At 40.7% G+C, this 21,988-nt stretch overlaps 1 protein-coding gene across 4 annotated transcripts in view; it reads left to right on the top strand.

The window, feature by feature from the left end:
- Positions 1-21,988, top strand: part of RCL1 (RNA terminal phosphate cyclase like 1) — a 228,680-nt gene that overhangs the window by 13,770 nt on the left and 192,922 nt on the right. For all 4 annotated transcript variants that reach the window (XR_009738004.1, XM_061425378.1, XM_061425379.1 and 1 more), the window contains exons 2-5: positions 7,241-7,312; positions 10,676-10,851; positions 16,397-16,471; positions 17,392-17,516. Coding sequence is in view for 3 of the 4 variants with exons in the window: in XM_061425378.1 (XP_061281362.1) it covers positions 7,241-7,312; positions 10,676-10,851; positions 16,397-16,471; positions 17,392-17,516 (448 nt within the window). In the remaining variant the exon portion in view is untranslated. The remainder of the gene's footprint in view (positions 1-7,240; positions 7,313-10,675; positions 10,852-16,396; positions 16,472-17,391; positions 17,517-21,988) is intronic.

Here is a 21,988-nt window from a genome sequence, read left to right as displayed (position 1 = left end):
AACAACAGAACAATGAACTGAGATATTTAGAAATGGAACAAATTTACAAGCCAAAAACAAAATGAAAATATTTTAAAGGAAGAGATAAACAAAATGGAAAATAGCAAAAGACATCAAGTTAATTCATTAAAAAAATACAAAACAAATCAATAGACTCATTCTTTTGTAAAAGGAAAGAAAGTATAAATTAATAAAATAAAAAATGTAATTAATGTAAAAGATCAAGAACATTTGTGGTAGACTATTCTCTATTATTTACTGATACATTTGGAATTGACATAGTTATGTAAAAAGATAACAAATCAAAATAGATAAAATGAAATTTTTAAAGACACCCAAAGATAAAACCAAAACAAAAGGAATGCAAAAATTCACCAAGTAATATATAGAAAAGAGCACTGAAGTTGCTAGAAAATTTCCCCCAATATTCAATGAAAAATAATTCTTATTATTTTACACATTCCAAAGAACAAAAAAGAATGTATAGAGATGACTTCTGGAGAAGGCAATGGCACCCCACTCCAGTACTTTTGCCTGGAAAATCCCATGGATGGAGGAGCCTGGTGGGCTACAGTCCATGGGGTCCCTAAGAGTCGGACACGACTGAGCGACTTCACTTTCACTTTTCACTTTCATGCATTGGAGAAGGAAATGGCAACCCACTCCAGTGTTCTTACCTGGAGAATCCCAGGGGCGGGAGAGCCTGGTGGGCTGCCGTCTATGGGGTCGCACAGAGTCAGACACGACTGAAGTGACTCAGCAGCAGCAGAGATGACTTCAGTTGTAGGGTACTTAAGAGCACCACACACAAAAAAATTAAATTACAAAATAACCTCATTTAATGAGGCCAAATGAAAAGCCCTAAATAAATCTTTAAAAAATAGATCATAACAAATTTTTAAACTATCCAGTATGATTAGGAAGGGTACATCTCAAGAATTGGCTACAGATAAAACACATGGAAAAGTATAACATAATTAAATGTAAGGTTAAACACAAAAATGAGGGGAAAAAAATCACATAACCAACTTAACTGCTACTGAAAAGACACCTGACAAAATTGAACGTCCATCTCTCAGTAAACTGTTTCAAAAACCATGAAGAATAAATTTATCAAATGTAGTGGTTTCCACATGAATATAGAAGTTCAAGGAGAACATCTTCATGAGCTTGGTGAAGGCAAAGATTTCCTTAAAAGGCCACAGAAAGATTTATAAATTGGGTTCTCACACACTAGCAAAGTAATGCTCAAAATTCTCCAAGCCAGGCTTCAACAGTACATGAACCGTGAACTTCCAGATGTTCAAGCTGGTTTTAGAAAAGGCAGAGGAATCAGAAATCAAATTGCCAACATCCGCTGGATCATAAAAAAAGCAAGAGTTTCAGAAAAACATCTCTTTCTGCTTTATTGACTATGCCAAAGCTTTTGACTGTGTGGATCACAACTAACTGTGGAAAATTCTGAAAGAGATGGGAATACGAGACCACCTGACCTGCCTCCTGAGAAATCTGTATGCAGGTCAGGAAGCAACAGTTAGAACTGGACATGAACAACAGACTGGTTCAAAATCGGAAAAGGAGTACGGCAAGGCTGTATATTGTCACCCTGCTTATTTAACTTCTATGCAGAGTACATCATGTGAAATGGCAGGCTGGATGAAGCACAAGCTGGAATCAAGACTGCTGGGAGAAGTATCAATAATCTCAGATATGCAGATGACACCACCCTTTTGGCAGGAAGCAAAGAAGAACTAAAGAGCCTCTTGATGAAAGTGAAAGAGGAGAGTGAAAAAATTGGCTTAGACCTCAACATTCAAAAACGAAGATCATGGCATCTGGCCCTATCACTTGATGGCAAAAAGATGGGGCAACAATGGAAACAGCGACAGATTTTATTTTGGGGGGCTCCAAAAGCACTGCAGATGGTGACTGCAGCCATGAAATTACAAGATGCTTGCTCCATGGAAGAAAAGTTATGACCAACCTAGACAGCTTATTAAAAAGCTGAGACATTACTTTGCCAACAAAGGTCCATCTAGTCAAAGCTGTGGTTTTTCCAGTGGTCATGTATGGTTGTGAGTTGGACTATAAAGAAAGCTGAGCACTGAAGTATTGATGCTTTTGAACTGTGGTGTTGGAGAAGACTCTTGAGAGTCCCTTGGACTGCAAGGATATCCAGCCAGTCCATGCTGAAGGAAATCAGTCCTGAATATTCAATGGAAGGACTGATGCTGAAGCTGAAACTCCAATACTTTGGCTACCTGATGCGAAGACCTGATTCATTTTAAAAGACCCTGCTGCTGGGAAAGATTGAAGGCAGGAGGAGAAGGGGATGACAGAGGATGAGATGGTTGGATGTCATCACTGACTTGATGGACACGAGTTTGAGCAAGCTCTGGGAGTTGATTATGGACAGCGAAGCCTGGTGTGCTGTAGTCCACGGGACTGCAAAGAGTCAGACATGACTGAGCCACTGAACTGAACTCACATGATTTATAATTTAGGAAAGATGGGATGTATGTAAGGTCAAATTACTTATTATTTGTCACATTCTGCATAATTATATAAAATATGTAAATGCCTTATATATATATTATTTTCAAGTGAGTGAACATCCTTTAATTTATTCTGAGACTTGGGTATATATTTGTAATTTCTACCTTTTTTGGATTAAATGTTGAAAATAGTAAGTCCTAATTTCATGTGTTAATAGTTTGCTGTCTTTTCTTTTAGTTCTGTCTCTGACAGAATTGTAATCACACTGTATATATTACTTAAAATTTGTTTTCCTCAAAATAGTGTGAACATTTTCTTTTGTAATTAAGCAGTTATTTAAAAAATGATGGCTATGTTGTATTATAAAGACCTTTCATAGGCTATTTAATGAGAGCAGTGTTTATTGGTTCTTTAAATTGTATTACAGTACCTTTGTTTTTTTTTTTTTCAATTTAATTTTTATGTATTTTTTAAAAATGTGTACACATGACATGAAATTCAAAACAAACAAAGCGGTTTACAAAGTCTGTCTGTTTCTTTCTCAATCTTCCTTCCGTGTGAAGCAACCAGTGTTGTTGGTTTGCTGTGTTTCTTTTCAGGACTCTTTTCTTCTTTCCATAAATAAGCAAATAGGTACTGTTTCCTTTCTCAGACAGAGGCCATTTGCATCTTACTTTTTCCCCAGTCAATATACTATAGAGATGATTCATATCAGTGTATGAAAAATCTCACTAATTTGATAGCTGCTGAGTGTTCCAGTATATAGATGTGTCATAATTTATTTGAGTCATTACAATACTTTTAAGTTGAATCTGTTTCTTGAGATTTGCTCCTTGTTTTTAAAGGGTAGATCTTTGGATTGTATTCCTTTTTTCAGTCCCCTCCTTTAAGAAATGGCTTTTTGCCTTTCTTTGGTGAGGAATGGGTCAGGCTTAGTGCCAATATTGAGTGCCACTAAGTCCTCATGTATGGATGTGAGAGTTGGACTGTGAAGAAAGCTGAGTGCCGAAGAATTGATGCTTTTGAACTGTAGTGTTGGAGAAGACTCTTGAGAGTCCCTTGGATTGCAAGGAGATCCAACCAGTACATTCTGAAGGAGATCACCCCTGGGATTTCTTTGGAGGGAATGATGCTGAAGCTGAAACTCCAGTACTTTGACTACCTCATGAGAAGAGTTGACTCATTGGAAAAAACTCTGATGCTGGGAGGGATTGGGGGCAGGAGGAGAAGGGGACGACAGAGGATGAGATGGCTGGATGGTATCACTGACTCGATGGACATGAGTCTGAGTGAACTCCGGGAGTTGGTGATGGACAGGGAGGCCTGGTGTGCTGCGATTCATGGGGTCGCAGAGTCGGATGTGACTGAGCAACTGAACTGAACTGAACTGAACTGAAGTCTTCTAGAAGTTACCAACCCCTTTAAAGAAATGAAGAACTCCCTTCTTTGGGGGCCTAGGGAAGGGAGGTCATTATGTATGGGAGGTAGTATTTAAGGAATCCTGAAATTAAAGGTCTTAAATGGGACAATTTTGTTGAAAGTGTGAAGTACAATAACATGAAAGATTCATAAAACATAAAAGTAGTTCTCATAGGATTATAAAATGAGCATCCGTGTGATGCCATCCAGGTCAAGAAAGAGAGCATTGTGCACACCTTCACTGACCTGTTTTATTTACCTCTCCCTTCCATGCCCCTAGTGGTAGCCAGTCTCCTGACCATTGTGGCGTTCATGTTGATTCTCCTTATAGCTGTGTAACCTAATTATGTATTCTTAAACCATCTAGTAAAATTGTGCTTTTGGGGGGAACTTCCTCCCTAATGCTCAATATCTGAAATTCTGTACTCCTAGGAGCAGTCTTGAAGAAGTGAGGTGGCAGGGAATCCTACACATCTTGTTTTAACGAAGTTTGAGGCTTCAGTCTGACTATTATTAGGCGAACTTGAAATCTTTTTCGTACCAGGTGATGGAGCTGTATCTTCACTGTTACTAGGATTCAGGAACTAGCTCTGCATTGGGTCTTTGAGGTACGGCTTCTAAAGCACCTGTTTACTGTGATCTGGGGATGGTTTTTGTCAGGAGGTCTTCATAAGTGCTCATTTTCTTCCTACTTGTGTTCCTTTGCTGGACATTTTAAACTGTGTTCATGCTCAAGAGCCCCTGTGGATTGCAAAAAAAAAAAAAAACAACACCCTACTTTCAAAGTAATTTTTTGTTTTCTTTTCTTTACTAATTTATAAAAGCTATGGGGTTTATAATCTTGGACTTTATTCATAAATGCTTGTTTGTCTCACCCATTTAGGCAGCCTGAAAGCTTGAGCAGGTCAAGTTTTCTTTTTTTGTGCAGAATACCTCACATTTTCTATAAACATAGGTAGACAGTGGCATGGCATTAATACATCCTGCCTACATTAAAACATACAATATTCTATATAAAAGACCATAGAAATAATATGTAGTTCAATTTTGTAGCTGACTTAACCTTTCAACTTTCGTGGTGCTACTTCTACGTAACCCAATACGTATACAAGTATATATTGAACTGAGACTAAAATTTCATGAACAGCACCCTTACTATGTAACTGATAGTGTTTATTCTGTTCTAATTTCATTAAAGATAAATGTTGACTGGGGACTCATTAAGTCATCTGCAGGACCTTCAGTAAATCAATTGAAAGGTAGTATGATTTTCTAGAGGAGGAGGTTAGCTTTGAGAGATTAAACTGAGTGAGGCAAACCCAGCCCTGGTTTGGTTTTATAGAGAAGGGCAGACTTGGGTTCAAGTCTTCACTGTGCCAGTTGGGCCTTAGCCTTCTGTAAAACTGGAAGCACTTCCTGCTTAGTGGTTATGAGGATTAATATAATGTAAGCATTAACACACAGCTTCTGTTATTAGCCATTATGCCTTATTTCAGGACTTAAGGGAGCTTCTCTGACTTCTAGCCTAGTGCTCTTTGTACAGATTGCAGAATTTGCTGTAACAGGAGTTATGGGACAGCGTTAAGTAACAACAGGTGGATGGGAATTGCTTCGTTGATCTGCTCACCCTTTGGGATCAGTTTAGGTTACTGTTAAGGTCTGTGCTCTCAAACTCTGCTGGTTTATTAGAGGAGTAGGAACTGCCTGACGAAAAAGGCAGTAACAGCCCACTGCAGTACTCTTGCCTGGAAAATCCCATGGATGGAGGAGCCTGGTAGGCTGCAGTCCATGGGGTCGCTAAGAGTTGGACACGGAGTGACTTCACTTTCACTTTTCACTTTCATGCATTGGAGAAGGAAATGGCAACCCACTCCAGTGTTCTTGCCTGGAGAATCCCAGGGACGGGGGAGCCTGGTGGGCTGCCATCTATGGGGTCACACAGAGTTGGACTCGACTTAGCAGCAGCAGCAGGAACTACCTGAAAGCATCAGGCAGTCACCATGCCTTCAGTATAGAAGACTTGGTCTTCCTGTTTCCGTTCACGGGAGGGATGTTGAAGCTAAAGTTCCGTGTGTGTGTGTGTGTGTGTATGTGAAAGAAAGAAGAAGTGAAGTCACTCAGTCACTCCATGTGACCCCATGGACTGTAGCCCAGCAGGCTCCTCCGTCTACAGGATTTTCCAGGCAAGAATACTGTAGTGGGTTGTATGTATATAATATCAATTCAGGAGAACAGAGAACATATACTTCTGATTCTTCTCTCTGTCTTTTCATATTTCACATTTACAATCTACCCCCTCATGTTTTAGAGAATAACCCAGCTTTTGTATTTTTTTTAATTAATTTTTTTATCGAAGGATAATTGCTTTACAGAATTTTGTTTTCTGCCAAACTCAACAGCTTTGATAACAATTTATTCATAAAAGTAACTGAAGCAATTTTTTTTGAAGCATATTTAAACAAAAATTCATATAAAATGCTACTGTGAAGAGAAACCTATTTATTAACATTTGGTGTTTTTTTCTTCTAATCTTTTTCATGCATTAAAAAAGTGACAATAATACTGTATATTCAGGTACCTTGTAATAAAATTAAAAACTGAACCGATTAGAAAGTTCTAGATCAATAAGATGATAGAGGAAGGGAGAAAGGGCACTTTGTTGAATGAGAGAGGCAGTGACCTTTTACTGTCTCTGAGATTGAAGGGTATTCTGCAGCAAGTAAGAGTTTGACTTTAAAACTCTTTCCTGCTTTCTATTCTTTCTCTCATTTGGCACACACTCCTGAGATCAGAACAAATGGGTGTTATGCTGCTGAAATTAATATCCCATTAGATTGCTGGTAGAGTTCCTATTTTTTGGTGGAATACAAAAACTGAGTTGTTTTTAATAGTTCTACTAAACGTACATATGGGCTTCCTAGGTGGCTCAGTGGTAAAGAATCTGCCTGCCAGTGCAGGAGATGCAAGGGACACGAGTTCGATTCCTGGGTTGGGAAGATTCCCCTGGAGAAGGAAATGACAACTCACTCTACTACTCTTGCCTGGGATATCCCACGGACAGAGGAGCCCAGTGGGCCAAGTCCATAGGGTTGCAAAAGAGTTGGACACTACTTAGCGACTGAACAACAGCAACAGCAAAACATACGAATGCTAGTCAGTGCTTCTCAACTGCTTCAGATTCCTTAGCCAGTGTGCTCACCCAGGTCCTGTGAAGAACCCAGTGTGATGCAGGAAGTAACCTACCCTGCACTGCAGCACTTGGATGGGATCTGCTGTCTGAAAATGACCTAATTGGAGGCCAATCAGTTTTCTTTTCTCCCCACAGATTTTGAAGCCAGCTTCATAAGACTGCTGGACAAAGTAACTAATGGTTCTCGAATTGAAATAAACCAAACAGGTAAGCTCCTTTTCTTCCCATTCCTGAAAGCACTTACATGTACTACTTAAATATTCCTCTGTTACTCACTCTTTTTGATGGTATAAATATTGTATTTGAATGGAAAGACCCAGTTTCCTGTCTGTGATATGATTGTCTGAAGATAGTATGTGATATTGCCAATTTAAGGGACATATATTTGACTTAAGGAAGTGAGAAGAGTGAAAATTTCAGATAAACAGGCAAGCACCTCCTCTCTTTTAAACAATAGAAGTGTTTTATACCTAACTTTATGTACAGCTTTTCAGTGTCCATGTAGCTTATGTTGTCACAATAAAATCTTACAACAAACTCTGAGGTAGCTGTATGTGATGAATTTTAATTTTTTTTATTTTGTCTTTTAAAATAAGTTTATATAAGTATGTGCAAAAAATGTGAAAATCCCTTCACCTGTTTCCCCTTCCATTCACTCTCCCAGGGGCAGCCATGGGGACTTTGTCCTGGTCTCCTTTGTATGTATTTGCTTCCATGGGCACTTCTGTATCTCAAACCATCAACAGGATCAGGCTGTTCATATTGTTCTGCAGCCAGCTGTTTTTTATTAGCACAGATGTCTCAGGGAATTTGCTTGCCAGGCACATGCAGGTCCATCTCAATTTTTCAGTGGCATTACATTGTATTCTGTTGTATGGATACATGATAACTTATTTGACTGTTCCCTGCTGATAAACATTTAGGTTGTTTCTAGCTTTTTGTCTAGTTTTTTTTTTTTTCCTTCTTTTTTTTTGCTATTAGAAACTGTTATCTACATTGTATAGGTGATCATGGCAAACATGCTTTGATTGTCTCCATGAGCTATGTACCTTTGCACATGTATTCAACAGAGGAAACTGAACTTTTCTATGTGTTTTCTGTTAAGGGAGAAACATGTATTCAACAGAGGAAACTGAACTTTTCTGTATGTTGGCCCTGTTAAGGGAGAAGACAAGCTTGGCTTTATAAGTGGCCATGGGACTTGATCTGTAGCTGCATTCAGCCATACCTCACAGAGAACAGGTTTCAGGAGTAAAACATCAGATGCCCTTTGCAAGCTATGATTCCTTTAGTCTTTCTTGATTCCTTTACTTTGAAATTGCTGGGGGTGTTTTCAGTGGTTTTTATTGGTGATTCAGAGGACAAGAAATTCTGTTGTTTTGGGGTCATATCTGTTGTTTTATGGTCATATCCATAAAACCTGAGACTGCGAGCCACGCAGCAGAGCAGTTCTCCTGGATTCCCTTACCCTACTGCTCTCCACCCGGGTGCCCTTTCCCAATAAAATCTCTTGCTTTGTCAGCACATGTGTCTCCTCAGACAATTCATTTCCAAGTGTTAGACAAGAGCCCAGTTTTGGGCCCTGGAAGGGGTCTGCCTTCCTGCAACAAATGGCGACTCTGGTGGGACTCTTCTTCTCTGAGACCAACATCCTGACCACTTGGGGTACTCAGGGGCCAGCTTGCCTGCCAATGGACCAGACCCAGTGGCCGCAACTGGGACCCTTTTGTCCCTGGTCTCCTCCTGACCTGGACAACTGGCCAGAGTGCCCCGACCGGTAAGGAACAAGAGACTTTATTGACCTCTCTCCCCTTCCCTCTCTCTTTCCTCTCCTTAACCCTTCCTATCCTTCCCCATTTTTCTAGTCTCCCGGTCCTGGACACAGGAATCTGGTCGAAGGGCCCTCAGCATGAGCTGAGGATTGGAGACTGATCACCTCCTCATGGCAGAGAATTCGAATTCTGGTTCTGGTCTGGTCTGATTTCTGGTAGGGCCGAGTTCCAGTCCTCCCTTCTCTGAAGGCCCAGGGAAAAGTCCCATAATGCCTGGGTATCTGTAGGTGGCAGGAGACGTCTGTAAGGCCACCCCTTTCGCCCACCTCTCCCGCCTCCTCCCCCTTCTTCTTTCAACCTGGCTTCCTTTCCTCCCTTTGAAATCTTTGATGTTAGTACTTGGATCTGAAGTTCTGTGTCTCTATAGGAGGTTTTCTGAGAGACTGTATTCTTATATTTAAGGGCTTCCTTGGTGGCACAGAGGTTAAAGTGTCTGCCTGCAATGTGGGAGACCTGGGTTCAATCGCTGGGTCAAGAAGATCCCCTGGAGAAGCAATTGGCAACCCACTCCAGTATTCTTGCCTGGAGAATCCCATGGATGGAGGAGCTTGGTCAGACATGACTAAGTGGCTTCACTTTCACTTTCTACAGCTTAGTTGAGAAATAAGATATTTATATGATCCTGCTTCCTTCCACCTCTTGTGTCTACCCGCCCGCCCCACCTCACCCCCCCACCCCCCCACCTCACCCCCCCAGCCTTCATTTTGATGATCTGGTTAGTTTCTTATTTGGTTAATTTGCCAGCATAGACAGATTTTAGTGCAGAGTTCAGTGGTTATAGTCTTTGGGAGTTGGGGGCTTTTGGACCTAAAAGATTGTTTTGAGTCATGAATAGTATTTAGAATAACTAAAGTAGAGTTTTCTAACTTTGATTAGAATATGATTCTGATAGTGATTATTGTGATTTTGATTTTTTAATATGGTAAAACCTGTATTTCTTGTGTCAAACTCCCAAGCGCTGCTTTCCTTTTGGTGACTGAACCTAGTTCCTTCCTCTAATGTTAGATTTCTTTATTGGTAAATTGTGCCAGGAGAACTTGGCCAGGGATTATTAGTATCAAAAATATATTGTGTTCATTTCTTCATATCCCCTGAATCATCTAGCATATTTTATTTGGTTTTTCCTCTAATATGTAAACCTAGTATGAAACTTTTTGGATGATATGCATATTTGAAAGAATAAAGAAAGATAAAGTGTTTTCACTAAAGCAGTTCAATAATTTTAGACATTTCCATTTGTTACTATTAAATTAAAATAGTTACTATTAATGGAAATGAGTGCCATAAGTACTTGCCTTCTCTAGGTACCTAGTTTGGTGACTATGGTATTGGGAAATCTGATTTCCTGGGCCTAGAAGAAGCTGATTGCTGGCACGATGGTTTCAGAACATCATCTGTAAACCCCGACATTGGCACAATCTGAGAGCATGCTGTTGGGAGACTAAGGTGCCTGTTAGGATATATCTCCTCTGTGCCCTGCTGTGACTCTGGCAATTCAGATGGCTTAGGGAGGGGTTTAATTTATTACTGTTTATTAAATTACACTCACAGTTTATTATTGTTACAAGGACTTGACAGTAATGAGTCAGCTTTTGGAGTGAAGTATGTGGGCTCTCAGGAATGGCATTTTGAACTCTTGGATGCCCTTGCCAGACTTTCCCCTTGGGACTGACTGTTTCATTGCCTTTGTGACACTTTTTTTTTTTCCTTCTGCTGACTTTCTTTCCTCTGTTATAAGGAACGACCTTATATTATCAGCCTGGCCTCTTGTATGGTGGGTCCATGGAGCATGACTGCAGCGTTCTTCGCGGCATTGGGTATTATCTGGAAAGTCTGCTCTGCCTGGCTCCATTTATGAAGCACCCGCTGAGAATAGTTCTGCGAGGAGTGACCAATGACCAGGTTGACCCTTCGGTGAGTAGTGAGGCCACACCACCCTGTGATTTTTGTCTCCTGTTACACCTAACTTCTGAGAAACTAGTTCCTGATAAAACACATTTGTTTTGTTATTTACCTTGAAGTTTAGAGATTAATCACTCCAGAAGGCAGATGAGCCAAGACTCATAATCATCAGATTCAGTGACGATTGTTAATCTTCTTCAAGGTGCCTTTCATTGTTATGTCTAAGAACCTTCTGAACAGATGCTTGCAGTCTCATCGTGTTTGACATGAAATATGGCTCTGTTGACTGAAGTTTGTGAGAGTGGAGTTTTCATAAGGTCATGTGACGGTTGAGGCTGAAAGGCAGCAGATCAGAATTTTAGGCAGAGAATAATATCTTCTTGGCATGCTGCAGCATAATCTTGACTTAGGCTTCAACTGTACACTTTAGGACTTTCTTCTTCTGAGAAGAGTTTGCAGATTTAGAGAAAGGGTATAAGGGCAGGGAAGGTATATATGAGCTTTGCCAGTGTGTGAGCATCAGCAAGCTTCTTATTAAGCGTGCTGTGTTTGTGGGGAGGATAGTTTAATGTACAACTAGAATATTCATTGTGGCTACCTCAGCTGTCTTAATGCCAGTCTGGGATGGGTTTTATTGTATGTGTGTGTGTGTGAGAGAGAGAGAGAGAGAGAGAAAGACAGACAGGTTGGGGAGAGGGAGATTGATGGATTGGAGCAGGCCTGCCTTAGACCTTTCATAGTGAGGCAACGATCCCCTCCTTTGGATGCTCTGCTGTCCAGAGAAGATATCTTCAAGCTGAGGGCCATGATGTGAAGTTCTAACTGAGGATGCTTGTCTTCACCTTGGCAGACATTAGAAGAAGACCACTGAAGGGGTAGCTTCAGAGGCAGATGTGTGTGGCTTCCCTAACCAGGGAAAACCAGTTAGGTGGTGCAGTGAGCTCCAAAGCAGAGACTGCTGGTATTCACCAGGATGCTGATGAGGTTATAAACATGATTAATGTGTTCTTGGGCAATAAAAGGTTTATTCCTGAATTCTTAAGATTCAGGTACATAAAGTCTTCCAGGATCCAAAGTAGAGTGCAAGATCTGATATTCTTAACTATATACAAATGCTGCATAAACTGTTTAGAATTTCAAAGTAATTTCAAGTGGTTGCTTATTTCTCACATTTTCCCGGAAGATTGTAGGAAATGGGTTCTTCAGTTAAAAGTAAGAGTGGAGACCTCTACTATTTCAGATTGGGAGGGGGTGGGGTAGGTGCCTTGACTCTTGGGAAAAGTCCCTGAAGCAGACAGATGTTGGCACCATGTATCCCAGTTTTGTATTCTCTTTCTATAGTTGCCAGTGATCTTAAAAGCTGTTATTACTGACAGTACTAAAAATTTACATATTTACATATTAACAATGACAAAGATTAATTGATAGATTCCCTAGAAATAGTATTTTATTCTTTCTAGCAGTATATTAAAAGGCTTTCTTGTAGTTTTCACAAGCTACAGGACTAAAATGACCTTGGTTAGTACCTGGCTCCAGCCCAGGATAAAATAAATACACCTAATCCTGGATAAAGAGTAACTTCTTCAGCCTGTGGCTTCTTCGTTTTAAACTTTCTCTTTAATGTGTAGTTTCCCCATCAATTTATGTCCACACCTACTGTCTGCACACAGGGATGAATACGATGAGTTCTGCCCGTAGGGAATGTGGTTTCATGGGGTGAACAGCTGTGAACACAGCCAGGAAGACCACAAGGCTGGATACTCTGGGCTCTGGCAGACGCACAAGCCGAGTGCTGAGGGCTGGGGAGGGCTTTCAAGAGGAAGGGAAGCCCCAGAGTCAGTCATGGTTTTAGGAAGATAACTGTAGAGCTGAGAGAAGGGTAAATTGCCAAGGTGTCAACCAGTATGAACTTGATGCAGAGGGAAGTGGAAGGGTAGACAAATATGAAGGGCATTGTGGAGGGAGGGGCTTCATAACTCAATAACTAATTGGAGTTGGGATAGGAGGAAGGGGTCACAGGTAACTCCATGATTTCTGTCATAGTTGACTTGAAAGGATAGTGATCAGAAAGAGTTTCACAGGGAAGAGGAAAATTGTGATGGGGTGATAGTTGATGTGTCTGATTTTGGTCCTATTCTCTGGGATATTGATGGGATATCCATGGGGGATGTCCAGTTGGGAATTACTGTTTGGAGCCTCAGATCATCAGGATCTTACCTACTGACATTTCACTCTGTAGGAGAATGAGGTTGACTAGTACCCAGTTTGATCACTGTTGGCTTTTTGGCTCAGTAAGTCTGACAGGTGCTTTTCTCTTGGTCTGCACAGTGTGCTGGTGGTGTTGGTGTTGGTGTGTGTCTCTGAATTGGTTGTTCTTGTTTGAAACCCCAGAGTTTTTCATTGCAGTAGGTTGGCGTGGCTTCTTCACAACAGCAATCCATCAGAGCAGAGTAGCACCTGCCCTCTTGGGAAGAGGCGTGAGAGCTCCATTTGGACACAGGTCTTAACTGACCTCATCATTCATTTAACGTCCCCTTCTAGCCTCAGTGGGCCAGTAGAGTTTTGGCTTCATGGTTCCAGGGACTGAGAATAGATGAAGAAGAGGAATAAGTGTATAAGGAGTGAGTTGGGGAAGAGGAGCTGGAGACAGTGACTATGGAAATAGAAGGATTTGGAGGAGCCAAGGAGTTGAGTTCTGAAAAGCTAGGGATGATCCAAGAGTCAGTCCTTGCAGGAGTTGAGTTGGGATTGGGTAGGGAGATGCAGCAGTGAGAAGTTCTGTTGAGCTTTAAGAGAACAGTATCATTAGGGTACAAGATCACACACAGGTTCAGAATGAGTAAGAAATAGAACCATAGAAGGTTGGGAGATTCTTCCAGAATGCTAGATGGGATATCCCCTTAAGAGCTGAGGTTGGGAATTTTTAAGTGAGAGAAACTTGCACTCGTTTGTAGGCTGTAATGGCGAAGGAAAAAGTTAAAATGAGAAGGGTAGAAGGGCTTAATAAGGCCACCTACAGATATCCAGAGGATAGAAGCAGCAGTGATGGGATGAGCCTTGTAAAGGGGTAGGGACATTTTGGAGACAAAAAGATAGGAAATGGGGGGAAATTTTGAAAAGAAAAATTCTAGGAGGTCTCCTTTGAGTCTCAGTGATTTGATACTGGTGCCCCCAGTTGATATTTACTGGTGCCAGCAGTTGGCCAGACGGTGAGTGAAGAGTCCGTCCTCTTTCAGGGCTATCCTAGCAGGGAAAAGAAGTAGAGTGAAATCTGCTGTGTCCTGGCCACTCGTTTAGGTGGACCTCTGTCAGTATCCGTATTTATTTGATTCATGGGGGTTAGGTAGATGTTCTTATCACTGTTTCAGAAGGGAACATGTTTCTTCCCTTTTTCTGTTTGTTGTGGTATGTGCTAAGTTGCTTCAGCCATGTTTGACTCTTCTGCGACCCTATGGATTGTAGCCTGCCAGCCTCCTCTGTCCATGGGATTCTCCAGGAAAGAATACTGGAGAATATTCAATTGCCATTTCCTTCTCCGGGGGATCTTCCTGACCCATAGATTGAACCTGAGTCTCTTATGTCTCTTGCATTGGCAGACAAGTTCTTTACCACTAGGGCCACCTGGGAAGCTATGGGTCTGATCATATTTCTACTTGTTGACTGATTGGACTGTAAAGGTGGTGCCTTTGCCTGAGGTTCCACTTGGGTCAGACTTTTGCCTTTCGTCTCTGACTTCAGAGTAACAGATAGGTTTCCTTGAAGCAGAACCCGCAGACCACCCCCACTTTGCTAGATCCAGTGTGTGGAGCTTGAGGAGGTTATGGAACTTTCTAGTTGGGCCCCTCTTTCTACAGCAGGCAGCCAAAGCCCTGAGGAGAGAGCGTCCGGGCCTCAGAGGCTGTAAGAGGCAGAGTGGGGCTCCAGGCCACAGCTGCCTTTCCAGCCCTTGTCCCACCACAGCGAGGGGCCTGCCCTTTGTGTCAGATGGAGAGTGACCCGGGAGACAGGACCACACCTGCAGTTATATTTGGGCTCCTGACTGGCCCTCAGTCAATTTGACTTCCTCCTATTTGACTCCAGGTGTGGGTGGGATGAACCAGCAGGGGTGTTCTGTTCTCTTGCCTTTCTCTTACCTGGGAGAGCTGGAGGCCGCCTAGCTCCAGGAGTCATGCTCACAGAGCAACCGGCGTCCTTGCAGCCCCCACCTTTTCCAGAATCTGGCTTGGTCTTCTCCTCAGCTGCCCTTCGTACTAGCCTTGACTGAATTCTTCTTGGTTTCAGCAATTCCAAATGCCTATTTTAAGTTTCTGAGTTGTGTGTAGCTTTAATATTTAATTGAAATTAGCTAATCTTTAATGGATTTTCTCAGTAACTGCTTCTGCCCCACCTGATCCATGCTGAACATGTTCCTAGGATACATAGGTCATTTCTACCTCTGGTTAATTTTCTGATATATGAATATTTGGTTGGGGACTGTTCTCTGCCATAAAGCCCTGTTGGAGTATTGTTCTGTTGAATGTTAGCATGTAAGACTTGGTAGCAACTTGGAGACAGGCAGGCTGAGCTCCTTACCTTAGAGACAAGGGAATTTAGAAATCGAGATTTTCTTGTTTGAGGCCACACAGCAAACTAGAGCCTGGACTGGGACCAGGGCTTTTTCCCAGAGCCTCTGCTTATGCTGCTTGCCCTCAATGCTTCCTGTTGTAGGATCAGCCCCTGCAGGGCTGAGAAACATCTCTTGTTCCATTGGGAACAAGGAAGGGATTGCTCTTGTTTCCCTAGTTGCCGCTGAGACAGCAGTCACTGACTTCTTGGATAACGTGATTTGAATATCACCTTATCCTCTGTGAGGAATCTGCAAATGAATAAGGAAGGATCGCAGCCCTCCTAGGAGTTTCGAATGAGGAGATGGTAACAGTTGTACTTGACAGTGTCTTGCCATCGACTGACTGTGGATGTCTTCCTTTGCACTTAGGGGTTTTTGTTGTTTGCTGCAGTTTGAGGCTGTCTTTCCTCTGAGGCTCCCGGCGCCTTGTAGAATCACCACCACCTTTAACTGCCTGTGTGTGGGTGTCAGCAGGATTCTTAGGTAGAACTGTTAGGCTGAATAGTTGATTCACTTTAGCCTGGAGTGCCACCAGCTCTAAACGTGAAATAGTCATGTTGAATAAAGAATACTTAAAGAGGCCATGTCTTTGCTTAGTGTTTATACCTGTAAGAATGAGCAGAGGTCTCAGTTTGTTTTCTGCATGAGCCCAGCAGTTTCTTGGTGCTTTTTGCGTGATAGCATGTGATGCTCATGATGACTCATAAGGTAGGTGTGTACTACTATAAATGTGGAAAAGGGGCTCAGAGAAGCCAGTGGCTTATAAAATCATAGTCTTTAGTCGAGAGCAGAGCCAACCCATGCCCTCAGTTGTAAGCCAGCCTCTTTTCTCTTTACCAGACTGCATCATCTACCTGGAGGCTAAGCCTTAACCGGCTTTGTGGATTCTTTCTTCTTTCAATCTCAAGGTTTAACTAAACTTTTTTTTTTTTTTCTGAAATTATTCTGCAGGTTGATGTTCTGAAGGCAACAGCACTCCCTCTACTGAAACAGTTTGGGATTGATGGTGAATCTTTTGAGTTAAAGGTACGAATGTCCAGATTGTTGGTGGCATAAATCAGTGTGAAATATTTTCTTACCAACTCACTGGAAGAGCTGTATGGCCCAGTGTGTGTGTGGCACGTTTGAAGTCACCATTATAAGAATTCTTGAACCTAGCATTGCAGACTTTGAGCTGAAAGGGTCCCTTTAGTAATGACAAGAGTAATTGATATATTGCACTTACTTAGTGGTAGTAGATGTTGTCAACATTCGACATACATTAACTCCTTGACTCATAACAACTCAGCCAATAAGTCATGGAGCTGGGATTCTGACCATGCTACCTCTCTGATCTGGATCATTTATTTTAATTTATGTCCAGAGCCTACCAATCTGAATGTCCCTGAGACTTTTTAGTACTTTACTTTCAAAACCTAGTTGAAGTAATTTAAGCATCTGTTTGTTTGCTATTTAAGGGAATTATATCAATCCAGGGTGATAACACTGGATATCTTAAGCTGTTTAGCATCTCTGCTTTTTGAAGGGAAATTACTTCATTTTTATTTAATAACTCAAAACTATTGAGTTTTGATAGACCATTTAATTCCAGAAGAGGAGAAAAGGGTTCTTGGTGGTTAAGAAGTGGGTAAGCTGATGAGCTAGACCAGTCCCTCATTTTAAGGTTGAGGAAACAAGTTCTGGTGGTGAAGTGACCTGTCTGGCTTTGACTGGAACATGCAGGCTCTGTTTCTACTGCTTTTTCTGACACACCACATAGTCCCCTTGCTCAGCATGTGCCCCTGTGGAGCTGACATTAGGTTCTGTTGATCTTGAAGAGATGGACAAGTTGGGTTTGAAAGCCTTCTGCATTCTAATGTTGGTTTTCATTCTTGGTGTACACCAGCTTGGCTGGGTGTCATCCACTCTGTTGAATCCTGACCTCTTCTTTTTCACTATGCCTACAGGTTGTACGACGGGGGATGCCACCTGGAGGAGGAGGTGAAGTGTTTTTTTCATGTCCTGTGAGGAAGGTCCTGAAGCCTATTCAACTCATAGATCCAGGAAAGATCAAACGTATCAGAGGAATGGCGTATCCTTTGCATTAGCTTCAGATTTCTTACTTTTTTTCTTTGCCTCAGTAAGATAAGAATGACTCATAACAGTTTACTTCTTCCCAGGGTTATTTACATTTCAGACAACAGTTCAGTCGCTCAGTTATGTGACTCTGCGACCCCATGGATTACAGCATGCCAGGCCTCCCTGTCATCAACTCCTGGAGCTTGCTCAAACTCTTGTCCCTCAAGTTGGTGATGCCATCCAACCATCTCATCCTCTGTTGTCCTCTTCTCCTCCTGCCTTCAGTCTTTCCCAGCATCAGGGTCTTTTCAAATGAGTCAGTTCTTCACATCAAGTGGCCAAAGGATTGGAGTTTCAGCTTCAGCATCAGTCCTTCCAGTGAATATCCAGGACTGATTTCCTTCAGGATTGACTGGTTGGATCTTCTTGATGTCCAAGGGATTCTCAAGAGTCTCCTCCAACACCACAGTTCAAAAGCATCAATTCTTCAGCACTCAGCTTTCTTTATAGTCCAACTCTCACATCCATACATGACTGCTGGAAAAACCATAGCTTTGACTAGATGGACCTTTGTCGGCAAAGTAATGTCTCTGCTTTTTAATATGCTGTCTAGGTTGGTCATAGCTGTCCTTCCAAGGAGTAAGCGTCTTTTAATTTCATGGCTGCAGTCACCATCTGCAGTGATTTTGGAGCCCAAGAAAGTGAAGTCTGTCACTGTTTCCATTGTTTCCCCATCTGTTTGCCATGGAGTGGTGGGACCAGATGCCATGATCTACATTTTATTAATGTTGAGTTTTAAACCAGCTTTTTCACTCTCCACTTTCATTTTCATCAAGAGGCTTTTCAATTCCTCTTCACTTTCTTCCATAAGGGTGGTGTCATCTGCATATCTGAGGTTATTGGTATTTCTCCGTGCAACCTTGATTCTAGCTTGTGTTTCATCCAGCCTGGCATTTCACATGATGTACTCTGCATACAACTTAAATAAGCAGGGTGACAATATATAGCCTTGACATACTCCTTTCCCAATTTGGAACCAGTCTGTTGTTCCATGTCCAGTTCTAACTGTTCCTTCTTGACCTGCATACGGATTTCTTAGGAGACAGGTAAGGTGGTCTGGTATTCCCAGCTCTTTAAGAATTTTCCTCAGTTTTTTGTGATTTACACAGTCAAAGTCTTTGGCGTAATCAGTAGAGAAGAAGTAGATAATTTTTCTGGAATTCTCTTGCTTTTTCTATGATCCAACGGATGTTGGCAATTTGACCTCTGGTTCCTCTGCCTTTTATAAATCCAGCTTGAACATCTGGAAGTTCTCGGTTCACGTACTCCTGAATCCTGGCTTGGAGAATTTTGAGTATTACTTCACTAGTGTGTGAGATGAGTGCAGTTGTGTGGTAGTTTGAACATTCTTTGGCATTGTCCTTCTTTGAGATTGGAAGGAAAACTGACCTTTTTCCAGTTCTGTGGCCACTGCTGAGTTTCCATATTTGCTGGCATATTGAGTGCAGCTTTAACAGTATCATCTTTTAGGATTTGGAATAGCTCAACTGGAGTACTGTCACCTACACTAGCTTTGTTTGCAGTGATGCTCCCTAGGGCCCACCTGGCTTCACATTCCAGACAACAATCTTGGAAAAATCTTAACAGTGAACTTGTAATTATTGGCTGAGATAGGGTATTTTATTATCTGCCTCATCATAACTAGACTGACTGATTGATTCATTTATTTTTTTTTGGTTAACACTTAAGCAAACAGTTCCACTGTTTGTTACACTCTCTTGAGGGCTTTGATTTGGGGGCTACCAATGCACTGTAGTCCCTGCTTCAGAAGAGCTCATCGTCTGGTGAAGGAAATGAATGTACAGATACATAATTCTGCTATAATGTATAAAGTGATGTAGATGATGTTCAGTGGGTTGGAGGAACTAAGAGTAGAGTGGCATATTTGTCTGGAAGATGTGAGAGAGCTGACTAGTAATTAATAATATCTACCAGTTAGTAATTGCTTATTCTGAACTATGATAATTTATATACTTAATTTATTTTTTATTTTTTAAACTATTGAGATGTGGTTGACATACAAAAAACTGTATATATTTAATGTGTACCACTTGAGGAGTTTGGAGAGATATATATATATACCTGTGAAACCATCAGCCCAATCAGTGCCATAAGTGTTTCTATCACCTCCAAAAGTTTCTTTTCATCCTCTTTATTATTTTAATTTTTTGTGATAAGAATACTTTTAACATAAGATTTATCCTCTTAGCAAATTTTAAGTATGCAATATAGGCATTACAGTGTATAGTAAGTGTCTAGGAGAAGGAAATGGCAACCCACTCCAGTGTTCTTGCCTGGAGAATCCCAGGAACAGGGGAGCCTGGTGGGCTGCCGTCTATGGGGTCTCACAGAGTCGGACACGACTGAAGCAACTTAACAGCAGCAGCAGCAGGACTTATTTAGATTCCTCATATACATGGGATCATGTAGTACTTGTTCTTATGTATCTGGTTTATTTCAGATAGCATAATATCCTCCAGGTTCACCCATGTTGCCACAAATGATAACATTTCCTTTTTTGAGGATGAATAACATTATTGAATCCATATACCACATTTTCTTTATCCATTTGTCTGTTGGTAGACATTTAGGTTGCTTTTATACCTTGGCTATTGTAAATAATGCTGAAAAAAAATATAGGAATCCATGTGTATTTCTTTGAGATCCTAAGTTAAGTTTCTTTAGATATATGTCCAGAAGTGGGATTGCTGGATCAGATGGTAGTTCTATTTTTAATTTCTCAAGGAATCACCATACTGTTTTCTATAGTGGCTTCACCAGTGCATGTTCCCACTAGCAGTGTACAAGGACTCCCTTTTCTCCATACGCTCACCAACACTTCTTACTTATTTATTTTTTGATAATCACTGTCCAAATGGGGTGAGGTGATATCTCAGTGTAGTTTTAATTTGTAGTTCCTTGGTGATTAGCGATTATTGAGTGCCTTTCCATGTTTTAGTTTGCCATTTGTATGTCTTTTGGGGAGAAGTGTCTATTCAAGCCCTTTGCCCATTTTTAAGTAGAGTTGTTTGTTCATTTTGCTACTAAATTGTAAGATAAGGTGTGCTGTATCTTTTGAGTGTTAATCATATATATGAATTTCAGACATTTTCTCTAATTACATAGGTTGCCTTTTCACTCTGTTGTTTATTTTGCCTCCTTTTTTTTTTTTCCTTTTTGGTATTCAAGAAATCATTGCTGAAGCTAAAAGTCTTCCTCACTGTTTTCTTCTCAGAGTTTTACAGTTTAAAGTCTTACATTTGTCTTTAATTCATTTTGAGTTTATTTTTGTACCTGGTGTGAAATAAGAATCCTCTTTCATTCTCTTGCATATAGGTATTGTTTTCCCAACAGTGTTTATTGAAGAGGATATCCTTTCCCCATTGTATATTCTTGGCAACCTAGTTGAAGGTCAAGTGACTAGATATGCATAGGTTTATTTCTGGGCTCTCTGTTCTGTTGTCTTTTTTTTTTAATGTTAGTACTATACCGTTTTGATTTTGGTAGCTTTGTAACATATTTTGGTATCAGGACCTGTGATGCCTTCAGCTTTGTTCTGCTTGCTCAGAATTCTTTGGCTATTTGGAGTCCTTTGTGGTTTCATATAAATCTTAGGTTTATTTTTTCCCTATTTTTATTAAAAATAAATGTGAGATTTTGATAGTGATTGCCTTGAATCTGCAGATTGCTTTGGAAAGTATGGACATTTTAACAATATTAATTTTTCCAGTCTTTGAACATGGCCTGTCTTTTCCTCTAAAGTCTTTTAAAATGTCTTTTATCAGTGTTTTGTAGTTTTTAGTGTGTAGGTCTTTCACTTCCTTGATGAAGTTTATTTCTAAGAATTTAGGTTGTTTTAAATGCTATTGTAAATAGGATTGTTTCTTTGATTATTTTTTGTGGGTAGTTTGTTGTTAGTGTATAGAAACTCAACTGATTTTTGTATGGTGATTTTGTATCATGCAACTATATTGAATTCATTTATTCTAACAATTTTTTGTGGGGGATGCTGTTCTTTAGGATTTCTACATATAAGATCGTCTTCTGCAAAAAGAGATAATTTTACTTTTTCCGTTCCAATTTGAATGCATTTTCTTTTTCTTACTTAATTACTCTGGCTAGGACATCTAGTATTATGCTGAATAGAAATGTCAAGAGTGGGCATCTTTGCTTTGTTCTGAATTTTACAGGAAAAGTTTTCAGTTTTTCACCATTAAAGATAATGTTAGCTTTGGGCTTTTCATATATGGCCTTTATTGTGTTGAGGTAAGTTGCTTCCATGCTTAATTTGTTGAGAGGTTTTTTTTTTTTTATCATGAAAGAGTGTTATTTATCAAATGCTTTTTCTGCAGCTATTGAGACAATGATGTGATTCTTATCCTTCATTCTGTTAATGTGATGTATCACATTGTTTAATTTGCATAT

This window comes from Bos javanicus, chromosome 8, assembly GCF_032452875.1.
Source record: "Bos javanicus breed banteng chromosome 8, ARS-OSU_banteng_1.0, whole genome shotgun sequence".
Classification (NCBI taxonomy): Eukaryota; Metazoa; Chordata; class Mammalia; order Artiodactyla; family Bovidae; genus Bos; species Bos javanicus.
The sequence above is the reverse complement of the archived record's forward strand: the minus strand, read 5'-3'. Positions and strand labels throughout refer to the sequence as shown.